The sequence below is a fragment of the Gavialis gangeticus genome, unplaced genomic scaffold (genome assembly GCF_001723915.1).
Source record: "Gavialis gangeticus isolate Ggan-Ray unplaced genomic scaffold, GavGan_comp1, whole genome shotgun sequence".
NCBI classification, from domain to species: Eukaryota; Metazoa; Chordata; order Crocodylia; family Gavialidae; genus Gavialis; species Gavialis gangeticus.
In genome coordinates, this window is record NW_017729029.1 from 39726664 (window position 1) to 39738996 (window position 12333).

A 12333-nucleotide genomic window follows, 5' to 3' on the forward strand; every position below is an offset into this window, starting at 1 on the left:
GCAGCTGCTGGAGCCACTGCATTAGCCAGTGATTTGAGCCAGCAGTGTTGACTGAAGTCCCCAAATGTGGTTGCAGAAAAAGGAGTCTTGGGAGGGAGGAGGGGGAAATGGTGGTGGCATTTGCTCCCTGAATTTCAAAGCACTGCCAATGCAGAGGCTCCTGCAACTGCATGGGCCACAATTTAACCCCTTGCAGGCCACATGCAGTCCATTGGACAGCCCTTGTCTAGGGGGTTAAGGGAGACTACGGTGGATGCTGCCACAGATCTTTCCCCTCCCCTGTGTGATCAATCACGCTCACCATTGGCTTGACTGAAGCCAGTGGAAGGCTTTTTATTGATGATGTGTGCTTGCAGGGCTTTTGAGTATGCATTCACCCAATGTCGCTCACTTGGGATGCATATAGGGTATTCCTAGCCACCAATGTTTTGTCCTGCTTGTACTGTGCTCTCCCTCCCACATCACTTAGGGTTTCTCTGAGTGTCCAATAATACAAGCTTCAGTGTAACAGAATCAAAAGGGATCACACAGACATCCAAAGGAGCCATGAGCCCTTATTAGCATTGTGCAATGATTGCTACCATTTTGAGAACATGCTGGTGCTACAGGGGGCACCTGGGGATTTGAAAGGAGTGCACTAGTTGGTGCCCTCTTGCTCCTCTAGTTCACACTCACTCTCAGCACGTGCTGACCAGCATGTCCTCACTCATGCGTTTTAGCGTCGGGAGGTTGCTAAGACGGTGTTCTGCCTAGTGGTGATCTTCGCCCTCTGCTGGCTGCCTCTCCACCTCAGCAGGATCCTAAAGAAGACTATCTATGATCAGACTGACCCCAACCGATGTGAGCTGCTCAGGTAGGGGCTACCAAAAAAATGACCTTTGCTACTGTACTGCACTTAAAACTTGTGATCACAGAGAAGTAGGGCTGGAAGCAGTGCCATAGTAAGGGGGGGGGCAGTGGGGTTACTGCCCTGGGCACCAAAGTTAAGGGGTGCCAATAGGCGCTGCCCAGCTGGGGTGGGGTGTGGGATGGAGCCGTAAATGGCTCATCTGGGGGGACACGGGGATGGAGGGAGGGCAGCTCCTGCCACTGCATGCACTCCCACGCAAGCATGGGGGGTTGGGTGCCCCCTGGATCTGTGTGTGGGATGAGGGTGGGCTGCTGCTGCACATTTTGCCCTGGGCGCCACTTCCTTGCCATGGCACTGGCTGGAAGGGACCTCCAGAGGTCATCTAATCCAACCCTCTGTCTGAGGCAGGATCATCCCTATCCAAACTATCTTATAGAATTCATTATCTAAACTCTACACAAAACTACTATCAACCCTGATACAACACAGATATAACATCATAACCTGGCACAGGGAAAGCAGGGGAACTGTGACAGCCAATGTCCTGCTTCTGTAAAGGTTGTCAATATATGCTCAAATGATCCCAAGTAAAGGAGCACTGGCACACCCTAGTCAAAGTCCCCTGCCTTGGCTTGTAAGTGCAAAGGTAAAGATCCCAATATTGGACTGAACCAGGGCACACATGATGTTGGGATCAAGGATCAGATCTCAGTTGCACTGTTACTACCTGCTAGTGCACGAAGCCATTATTCTACGCTCCCCCTGCACCAACAAGTAGAAAACCAGGTGCCCAGTGAACCAGTGTGGTCCTGGAGCTGGGACCAACAATCAGCTGTTTGGCAGTCCCAGCCCCAGGACTGCACTGGGGTCTTGAACTCACTCTAGTGCAGTCCTGGGACTTACCAACAGACAGCTGATTGTAGGTCCTAGCCTCAGGACTGCACTAGGGCCAGTCCCAGAGCCCCATCATGCCACTGGCATCAGGCTGCATGGCAGGGAATCTGTCATATGCTCAATTTAAGGCATGATGGAAATTAGCCACAAAATTATTACACATATTTTGTGAAATATTTTGTGGCTTATTTCCCACATTATAATGCCATTAATTACATGAACATGTGTCCAGGTTATTAAGTAAAATGCTATTAATTGGTTAATCACATCTTAAATATAATGTCTGCTAGGAGCCAGACAGAGCAGTGGGTTGGTGCACTGTGGAAACTTCTTATTTTGTGTTTAGAAATTTTCTACCACATCTAGCATCCTCTCCTCTATCCTCCCAGTTTCCTCCTGGTCATGGATTACTTTGGCATCAACATGGCCTCTCTGAACTCCTGCATCAATCCTGTGGCTCTCTACTTTGTCAGCAGGAAATTCAAGAACTGCTTTCAGGTAGGAAGCAATTTCAGTGACTCACTGCAGGTGCCAGTAGTCAAAGTGCCCCATGGCACTGCCTACCTTAGCTCCTGAGAGAGGTAGTGGAATCCTGTGGAGGTTAGCCAAAGCATAAAGCAGGATTGTTTCTTCCTCAGAGTAAGGGTTGAGCCTTGGAAGGACAGTTAATACTTATATGACTTGCACCTACAAGTCCTAAGCAATATTGTGTTGGGGACTGTTCAAACACTCAGAGAGATAAAGTCCCTGTCCCAAAGAGCCTTCAAATGTTATAAACAGACAAGCAGAGAAAAGATGAGGAGAAACAGAGGTACAGAGATGGGGAAGTGGCTTGGCAAAGGGCACACAGCAGATCATTGACAGAGCCACAAACAGAACTTGCATCTCCTGATACCCAGTCCAGTGCCATTTGGTAGGTAACACTGCCTCTCAGTGGAGTCACTGAAGTATCAGCTTCCCTTTGGGGAATAACCTAGTTGAAGCAAACAGACAGCTATTTTTTATGGCAGAGGAGAGGGTCCCAAATGGCGTTACTGATGCTCTCATACCCACATCCTGCTCAGCTTGACAAGACTGTGAAGCAGAGTGAAGAGGCTCAATCCAGAACAAACTGTGACTAACACTGTTTACCATACCAGCAAGGCTGGGAGCATTGGAAACACTGAAATGTGATATAAAAGGACATGTGGGAACAAGCCAAGTTTAATTTTTACCTTTCCTCGAGCTAACAGCAGAGGTAAATGGTGAACAGATAACCCAGGGACTGAGATACCTTCATGCAAAGGGTTCATCAAATAATTTCAGATGTAATTAAATCCAAGTCTGTTTCTAGATAATTTGCAAATAAAGGCTGGAGTGGGCAAGTCTTACCCTGATAAGCACTTACTCTTCTAAGTATGGCCCTATGGGATTTGCTGTCATTGCTCATGTGAGTAAGGTTTGCACAATCTAGTCCTAAACTAATCCCCTAAATTATCTGCTATTGGTAGAATAATTATTTATATTTCAGTAGTGTACTGAGGCCCTGAACCAAGTTCAAAGCCTTTTGTTCTAGGTACTGTATTTAGCACACAGTAAAATGTACAATCTAAGGGTTTGTCTACCTGGGAATTATAATCCAGAATAGCTCTTCTGGACTAAACCTTTGAAAACAGATTCAATTATACCTGGATAGACAAAAGTTCTCTAGCTCTAGCGCCTTCTCACAGGGAGTCAATCCAGAAGCACTATTCCACATTAAAATTTCACCCAGATTAATATTAATGAAGATACAAAACTTAAATAGATAAGAACAAGGATTCAGCTGTGACAGATGGGGCAAGACAGTTAAAGTGACTTGCTCAAGGTTGTGCATGGAGTCAGTGGGCACACCTACACAAGATGCTAAACACACAGTAGACTAATTCTACAGTGCAATTAGTGCTTCACAGCAAAAGCTGTGCTAATGAGCTACTGCATGGTAGAATTAGTCTACTGTGCATTAGCATCACTAAAAGAGCATGCACCAGCAGTACTGCACAGTAGCACCAGTTACTGTGCATTGAGTTAGTACCTGTTATTACAAGTACTAAACCTAATGCACAGTAACAACATTGCATTAATGCATGTGTAGATGTGCCCAGTGGCAGGGAAAGAAATTGACTCCACATCTCTTGCAGCTCACTATGTTTCCTATCTGTCTGTAAAGAACAGCTGAGGTTTTCAAAGGTAACTAAAGGTATTTGGACACCTGATTCTTATTTTAAGGAGTCCTTAGGTATCTGCATTGATACTTTTTCCCAGGCCAAAACCCTTCCAGTTATTTAATCTCAAAACATCTTTCTTGCACTGATATTCTTAGGGGAATATTTCCCCCTGCTTTCTCCCACAGTCCAGGCTCCTAAACTCTCTCTGGCTCTTCACAGTCCTGTCTGTGCTGCTGGTGCCAGAGACCGACCCTGAGCATCACACCAACGGATGATAAAGGGTCTGTTGGGAAGTGGAAAGCCAATGGGCAGGAACTTGGTCTGGACCGGAGCAGCTCCCACTTGAGTAACAAGTACAGCTCTTCCTAAAGATACATAAATCAATGGGGAGAGAGGGAGAGGATGAGAGACAGCACCGCAAGAGATGAAAGGAGACATCTATCTCACTCTCAGTCATTTCCTGGATGGGTCTGAATCATTCACCTTCATTGTACAGCTGCTGGAAACAGCAGGAGCTTCACTCCACACTTTAACCCAACTCAGAGCTCAGCCATAGCCTGGGCCATAACTGCAACCTTAAACCTCCCTGTTCTTTCTTTCATTTATGACCTTTTCTGCACTCCTCTAAGGATAATTCGGTTTTTAAATCCACAAAGAGAAAGATGAGTGACCCTGGGACCATTCCTCTCCAGCTATGGGGCAAGGGGTGCTGGGATTGATCTCACACTGAAACTGACAAGGGACGTCAGCAGGGGAAGGTGAATTCTCATTTCCAGATTTGATTCAAGAACCCAAAGCAAAGCTGATGCAGCTGCATCACCAGCACTTCACCTTCCCCTCTTTGCTGCTGGGACAATTGCTAGAAATGAAATTCACCCAGTGGCAAAGAGCCAGCACCAACCCTACTTACCACTTAAGTTCTGTTGGAGCCCATTGGATTCACATTTCCTGCTGGCTGTTTACTCAGGGGATGAATTTCACCCTTTGTGTCTATATTGTAATAATGGCAATGGCATGTATATAATAAAGCTTCTTAGGGGATGTTATATTCATAGTAGTATCAGGGTTAAGAACCTGTTTTTTATTTGAAATTATAGCTTATACACACACAGACACACACACACACACATACACACATGTGCCTGTGTGTGTGTAGGCTATATATATATAGCCTACTGTAGCTTCTCTCCTCCCTTCTACAAGGTAGCTTCTTTTCATTATATTTTCTATTGCGAGAGCTGAAGGAGCCAGCTAGGTCCGTTTTACATTGGTGTTTGTAAATGCAAGCAAGGGAATGGCAACACTGGCTATAATTAAGGTGGGGCTAGGACCAGGCAGTGTCCGGATTTCTTTATCCAGTCTTCCACTCTACCAGCTTTTCACTTAAGCCTGATTTGCATCACTATACAGTGTCCCAGTCCTGGCCCTCTTTAGAACAGAAGCTATCAGCTCTGTTGGTGTTGTGCTATGGACAGATCTGTACTTGGAGCCAGGAAGTTCATGGAATGCAATTTGTCAGTGAACTGTAGGGGGAAAGGAATTGCTGAGCACCATTGGTGCTGAGCAACACTCTGCCCAGGAACTTAGACAAAGGAGCACTCCACAGTGTAGACTCATAAGGGACTATTAGATCATCTGGACTGACATCCTGTGTAACACAGGCCAGAGAATTTCATTCAGTTCCTCCTGCACTGAGCCCAATAACTTGTATTTAACTAAAATATCTAGAGCTGAAGATTTCAAGAGATAGAAGAACCACGATTTGGAAGTTTTTCACTAATAGGCCACCCTCAAGGACACAGTTCAGAGACTCCCCTAAGGACAATGTAGATTGGCTACTGATGATGATTGTTATTTCATTTGAGTGGGTTCTTTCCCTTGTGTCCATACTGAGGCAAGGCTCTACCCTGGGATGAGGTGATGCTATACTGACAACTATGCCATTTCTGCATTTTATACAGAAAAACATGATCCAGGCCATTTGTAATGGTTGATGCAGTCATAGGTTCTCTATGCTGCAGTCAGGGTTTGTAAATCCAGTGTCCTAGGCCATAATTCCAAGCATGATGGAATTACTGAGAAATCAGAGGAATATTGGAGCTGCTTGAAATATGGTATATATAATCTTCCTAAAATATTCAACCTTTTAAAATTATTTTCACAGGTCTTAGAAAAGATCAGTTGTCAGCATATATCATTTTCTTGAGATACTATGTGCAATTTTGCGTTTGTACTGGCAGACGGTGGAACGCAGATTCATCAGACCTCAGATGACAGAAAGATTTTAAAGCTGAAACGTTCCAGGGTAGATGCCACTTTCTCAATAGAAGTTATTTTTGAAACATCCTTATTTCTGTCAAGGTTCTGACATCTCTTATAGTTATTCAGTCTGCAGGGGAACTGAGACGATTGTGTTGTATATATGTACTGTATATAAACTCCATTCTCTTCCTTCCCATTCAGCCTCTGATCTAACCTCTAACTGCTTTAATCTGCATATACCCTGTCCTAGACTCTGGAATCTGAAGTAGGGTTAAACTGAGCTCTCCATTAATGCCCAGTAGATTACCTGGTGACTATCTGTAGTTAGGGTAAGTCACCTTGTTCAGGACATGGAGCAGATAGGAATTTCTAATTGCAGGGAATGAGGCAACAGAAAAGAGAGCAGGAGAAAGTTGAAGATGAGGGAAGCACTGCAGAGCCAGTGGCACAAGAAAAACATGCAGCTTTGTTCCTATGGGAAAGGAAAGGATGCAAGTGGCATTTGACAATTGTGGTGGCACTGGGGACAAGTGGGGACTGTGCATGTGATGCTGCAGGAAAGGCTGCTGGCCTTGAGGTCAGCAAAAAGCACCTCAATAAACAATCTGAAGCAGAATGAGCAATAGATACTCAACAGCACAGTTGCTCACTGTGAGAACCCCATTAGTGCATGCAGGTATCCACAGCTTGATTTGCCTTCTTCCTGCCTACCTGTTTCTTGATCCTTGCAGCAGTTCACATCCTGAACCATGCGCTGGCTGATTTTCAGGCAGTTGTTTCCAGTCTGATCCTGGGATGCCAAGATCACAGGGTTGTACTTATGAACAAGTCACATAAAAAAAATCGGAGCTGGCAAGAGCCAGAATCTCCCTGATGTGAAGATCATGGGAACAGCAGTCAGAAAGGAGGCTGCCTCTGACACAACAGCATTGCAGAATACGGGATGGATGAAGGGGACAGTAAGTCACTTCACAAAGATGGTAACTAGGGCTGTTTCTCTTGATCCAAGAGTGACTGAGACATTAAGTGAGGATAAAGTGCTTAGTGCTTCAAGGGTATGGGATTGTGGAAAGGGTACATGTGTTCTGGCTTGTGGAGCACTTGCCAGTGAATAAGATGAAGAATGGCAGCTTGGGCACATCCAAGCTGAGAGTTGTGATGATGTTTGGAACAAAGAGGGGAGGCAAGAAAAAAAACACAGATGAAGGAAGGGAGCTCATTCTGTAAATAGCAACAATTTGGAAGAAATGGGCAGTACACAGGCAAAGGGTCCAGAGTCCATCATTAACCCGTTATGGAAAGGTACCTCACACAATACATCTTGAACTCCTCCCAACTTTAAATAAAATGACAACCAATTTCAGCTTGTGGTTCAGTTTCATTTTAGGGCAACCCTTGCTGTGTTCATGCCCTACATGCATGTAGGGCTAGGTAAATTAATGCATGGCTCCCATAAATGTCAATGGGAATTGAGCATCTAAATCTCCTAGACAGCTCTGAAAATGTTAATAACATTTTGGCGGTGTCAAAAATACAGAATAGCCCATACTTTCAATAGCCACTCCATGCTTTTGGGGTACTGGAAAGAGATGTCAACTGTTTGTTGTTCAGAACAGACAGATTTCAGACATAACAGAGGAACTCCAGATAACTGTATTTATCAATCAGACACAGAGGGGAAACCAATCCTATTCCTTTTCATCCTACAGGAGCACTTTTAATCATTTCCACATTAGCAGTTGCACCCACTTCAACATTTTCATATTAAATGTTTCAAAATAGTCTCAGAACCACTTGTTATAAATATTGCAACAAATTGGCTACCATGAGTTAACTCCAGCTCTGCATTCTGGTGCCCCAGCTGCATGCTTGTTTAATGAGGGCATCAGTATCCCCAAGTGCAGTTATTCCCTTGCATTCCACTGTAGCTCCCTCAGACTCTTGCTTCAAACACAACTAATCTCAAAGTTCAGCCAATAGTGCATGGAAAAAAGTTATTAGACCCAGTAGGATGCTCTAGCATTTTAACTCTTCTATATCTCAGATGGATATGGTTGTAATTTCCCCGACTTTAAATAGCACCTTTGGGCTGAAACTCAACCCAGAAAGATTCAAGCTAAAAGAAAAAATTTCAAGAAAGGTATGAACAGGGAGTTATAATGGAATCTGTTTTGCAGACTCAAGTCTTGATTACTAGCAAAGTGCTAATGCCATGACATAGCCACATGCTGCGAGATCACATTTCCACTGACTCTCAATCTGTTCTGGGGGGTGCATGGCATCATTAAGAGAGCAAGTACCCTTTCTTCCCTGTTACAAGGAAGTTCAGAGAAGACAAGGAGAGCCTTACAACCAAACATATGGCTCAAAAAGGGTCACGTCCATGCATCTCAAGAAATCCTAGGAACTCATCCATCAGCTGCCAGGAGCCAACTGGGTTTCAGATTATTAGAACTACAAGGGTTTTGTTCTCATCTGTTGTCTGTAGGACTTCTCAGCTGAGTAGTCATGGGATGAGCCTGTGTGAGTCAGTCCCTGTATTTCACCCTCCAGGGAAACTGCCTTCCTGCTTGTTAAAATCTTATTTTTAAGGTCTCCCTTTCATTTGGGTTAGTGAAGTTGGTGACCAGAAGGGACAAACAGTGCCATCTAGAGGCAGATGGGGACTGTGCAAATTCCCCCTTACACAGCTCAGTTGAGCACTGGCCAGGAACTAATGAGGCAGAGACTATCAAACTCACCCCAGGTGTGCCCCAAACCCATTTGGAAATCAGGTCTTTCACAAGAAGTGTCTCAGCAATGTCAATGGGCAGCGCTATAGAGAGAAAAAGTGTCAATAGCTTGCTATGCCCTTCCAAGCCAATGGCTTGCCACAACCTTGCATCGCATTGAAAAGGACAAGATAAGCCTACTGCAGTGAATAGGGAGAGAAAGGAATCTTACTATGAAAACCAGGAAAACCATCTGTGAAAGCAAAGCACTGCCAACCCATCACAGGGATGAAGTGTGTCAATTTGTATTTGAAAGAACCATTTTATTTATAACAGACCACATTTTACATCCCTCTTCTCTTCTGTATGTTAATAAAACATATTCATGTTTGAAAGGAAAGACTCTGGGTGTTTCTTACTAATGGGCAAAAGATGAGGGAAGTGTGCTAAATACTTAATAGAGTTCCAACTTGTCCTTCTAGCTCTTGTGTTCCTTTAGTGTCTCCACACATCTCCCTCTCTCCCTCCAGTGCAAGCATCTTAGTAAGAGTCAGTGATCTGAAGGGTTAAGAATGATCACTTCACTCTTGATAGGTAAATTGATAGGTATTGATTTTATACTACATTACACTTTTTATATGTAATGCTATAGTGGACAAGATGCCAACAGACACCAATCAAGACCATATCTTCATACCTGTAGCCACTGTGCACTGTACAAATCAAAAGCATTTTGATCTTTAAAGATGATGACTCCACTGAAATGCACAACAGTCCTAGAGTAGCTTAGTGCTCTTTCTGCTAGAAAAGATGACCAGTGTTCACCTTTAAAGTGGCACTGCTGGGCTTTAGAGTTATGCAGTGCTGAAATGAGCAGAGGTGTCTTCAGTATCTTAGGAATTTGGGAGATGCAAGTGACCTGTACCTTACTGGATAAAACCCTGCAAGATGTTTCGTTCATCTGGCTCAAGCAGTGAGTCACACACAGTACATATTTCATCTGACGACTCAGGCATACACCAACACTTCTGTTTTCAGGCAAGGTATTTTCTGAGTAACAGAGAGATCTAAAATATTTTCTTTACTGGTTTTAACAAAGAAACCCCTCAATTTCTGCACAAGCTGCTGGGTTTAGCTGAGAAGTACTAGTAAAGCGTGCAGGTGTGCTTTTGGCTCAGTGCGAACCCTACACGTGTCTGACATCCGAGCTGGAATATTGCTTCTTATAGCAACAGCAATACCTGGAGCACAATAAGGGCTGCAGCTCCCTGCCCTGCTAGGTGTTAGGAATATGGATTCATGCAGAAATATGACTTCAGGTTCCTACAAGTTAAAGGAAGAAAGAACTGACATAACTGTTCTATCTGCAAATGCACTGAGCTTAATTTTATTCTCCCTGACACAAGGGAAAATGAGGGAATAAAAACAACACAGAGGACATCAGAATCAGGCCCGCAGAAACTCTTTTTTCCCATATCCAGGTTGAATTCGAATGGAGTGGAACGTGATGTGGTCTGCGCTCTACATTGTTTATTAGAGAAACTGCAGGGTGGTCTTCAGAACTGCCATAAAAAATAAACCTCTTCCCATTAAGCGTAAATAAACCCTATACCACACACACATACACACACATCTGTCTGATGGGGCTAATCCATTTCTGTCTCCTTCTGGGCCTTGTATTCCTTCACGCTCGCCTACAAATGAGAACAGAAAATGAATGTCACAGGTATATGATTGCTTAATTAAAAGGAAGGCAACCCCACACACCATGTTCTTCACGTGAACCTCTGATTCATAAACACATCACCTAAGACAAAGGGAAAGGAAAAGGGCAACATTTTTGCTTACCTGGAGCTCTCACTTTAAACAGCGGAGGATCAGTGTAGGTCTCATGATGGGAAGAGAGACTCACAAGCTTAAGTTGCTCCAAGAAATGGCTGTTTTATTTCTCATTATAACATGCAATCGCTGCTGGGAAGGCTGGGCAGCATCTCCTGGCCTCAGGATCAACCAGTCTATTCATACAGGTGTCTTGCCAACTGCCTTGGGAGCTCATTCAGAACCCAGTCCCCACTCCTGTTCCCACTGAAGCTGCTCTCACTATTGTCAGCAACTTCAGCAGGAACAGAACTGGACCCTTCCTCTGCAGATCTTAAGTCCATTCACTTTGGGGAAGGGGTGAGCAAAGGTTGAACAGATTCCAGTTCCCAGTTTATTGCCAATGAAGCCTATCCTGGTAAGATGGTGAAGGAAGATTTTACAGGTAGGCAAACTAAATCAGAAACAGACCACGTGATTTCCCTAAGGGCAAGCAGCAATTAAAGGTTGGTCAGGGAACTCAAGTCTCTTGACTCCTCACTGTTGCTCTAGATACAATACCACACTATTTCCATGTATTAACTGATCTCACCAGGAGACCAAGGCAGGGCTCACTTGGAGAATGTTTAACCACCAAGATCCCTGGGTGAAAATGTGATCCTGTCTGTCAACTGACATAGCTAGTTACTTCTTCAAGAGAGGGAAGGGGCCCAGAATCTTCTCAATGTGGAACAGTGACCTCACCTCGAATGTGTTGAGCACATGGTGGCAGACGTCCATCAAATCCGTCAGCCCTTTCCGGAATGGCTCAACAGCTGGGATCCCCCCTTCAACAGAAAAAAAAATAAATAAATAAAAAAATAAATAAATCAAACATTCATCAAACATGGGTGGGGCCTGACTGGCTGCATCAGGGGATCAGGGAGGCTAGCCCAGGTGTGTAATGACATGACCAAAGATCTCTTTAGTGGACCTCATGATAAGGTAAGGATCTGGGCCAGTTCGCAGTGCATCAGCAGGCACATTATACTTCTACCTGCCACCACACCTCCCCCCAGCAATCATGAGAGAGAATACATGGGCTGAACAGACCACAGAGACTGAAGTCACTCACATTCCTACAGCCACAAGTCAGATGTAATGCCCCCCAGCAGGGAAAGCCTGACATGCTCTTGCATAGGTTCTACTCTTCTACTCTTTTATGCAATCAGTGCTCGCAGCTGCAGAACTGGAGTATTGTGACCTGGGGAACAAGTCTCAGATCTTAGCTAAGGTTTTAAAAGGTTTGGATAATATTCTTACAATTAATAATATCAGAAGCTACTGAACAGTGGTATGGAGTATCTTACCAGCATTACTCTTGCAATGGCAGGTACAGCTCCTAGCAAGCCCTGAAGGCATCAACGCAGATTCTGGGGAATGTACAATACTGCACAAGAAAAGGTCCCCCACTGTGGGCCACATTTAATACTTTACTCTTCTTCAACCAGCAATATAAGCCCATCCAGCTCTATAAACTACTGCATCTTTGGTTTACTGCAGCTGAATCCTGTCTAAGGATCTAACTAGGAAGGGGACACCTCAAGAAGAAAATGGGGGGGGGGGGGGGGGG

General features: G+C 44.4%; 2 protein-coding genes across 3 annotated transcripts in view; one reads left to right on the forward strand and one right to left on the reverse strand.

Moving 5' to 3' along the window:
- The window catches only part of LOC109300678 (endothelin B receptor-like), a 35773-nt gene extending 30797 nt beyond the window's left edge, over window positions 1-4976 (forward strand). Inside the window, exons 6-8 of the mRNA XM_019521434.1 lie at window positions 720-853; window positions 2134-2242; window positions 4150-4976. Coding sequence (XP_019376979.1) covers window positions 720-853; window positions 2134-2242; window positions 4150-4299 — 393 coding nt within the window. The 3' untranslated portion in view covers window positions 4300-4976. The remainder of the gene's footprint in view (window positions 1-719; window positions 854-2133; window positions 2243-4149) is intronic.
- A 2855-nt stretch (window positions 4977-7831) lies between these two features.
- The window catches only part of LOC109300679 (DNA-directed RNA polymerases I and III subunit RPAC2-like), a 22863-nt gene continuing 18361 nt past the window's right edge, over window positions 7832-12333 (reverse strand). The window contains exons 4-5 of one of the 2 annotated variants that reach the window (XM_019521436.1): window positions 11466-11548; window positions 7832-10597 (exon numbers count right to left, since the gene is read on the reverse strand). In XM_019521436.1, the coding sequence (XP_019376981.1) occupies window positions 10550-10597; window positions 11466-11548 (131 nt within the window). In that variant the 3' untranslated portion in view covers window positions 7832-10549. Of the gene's footprint in view, window positions 10598-10828; window positions 11137-11465; window positions 11549-12333 lie in introns of those variants that run through there. The other variant, XM_019521437.1, reaches the window with a different exon arrangement.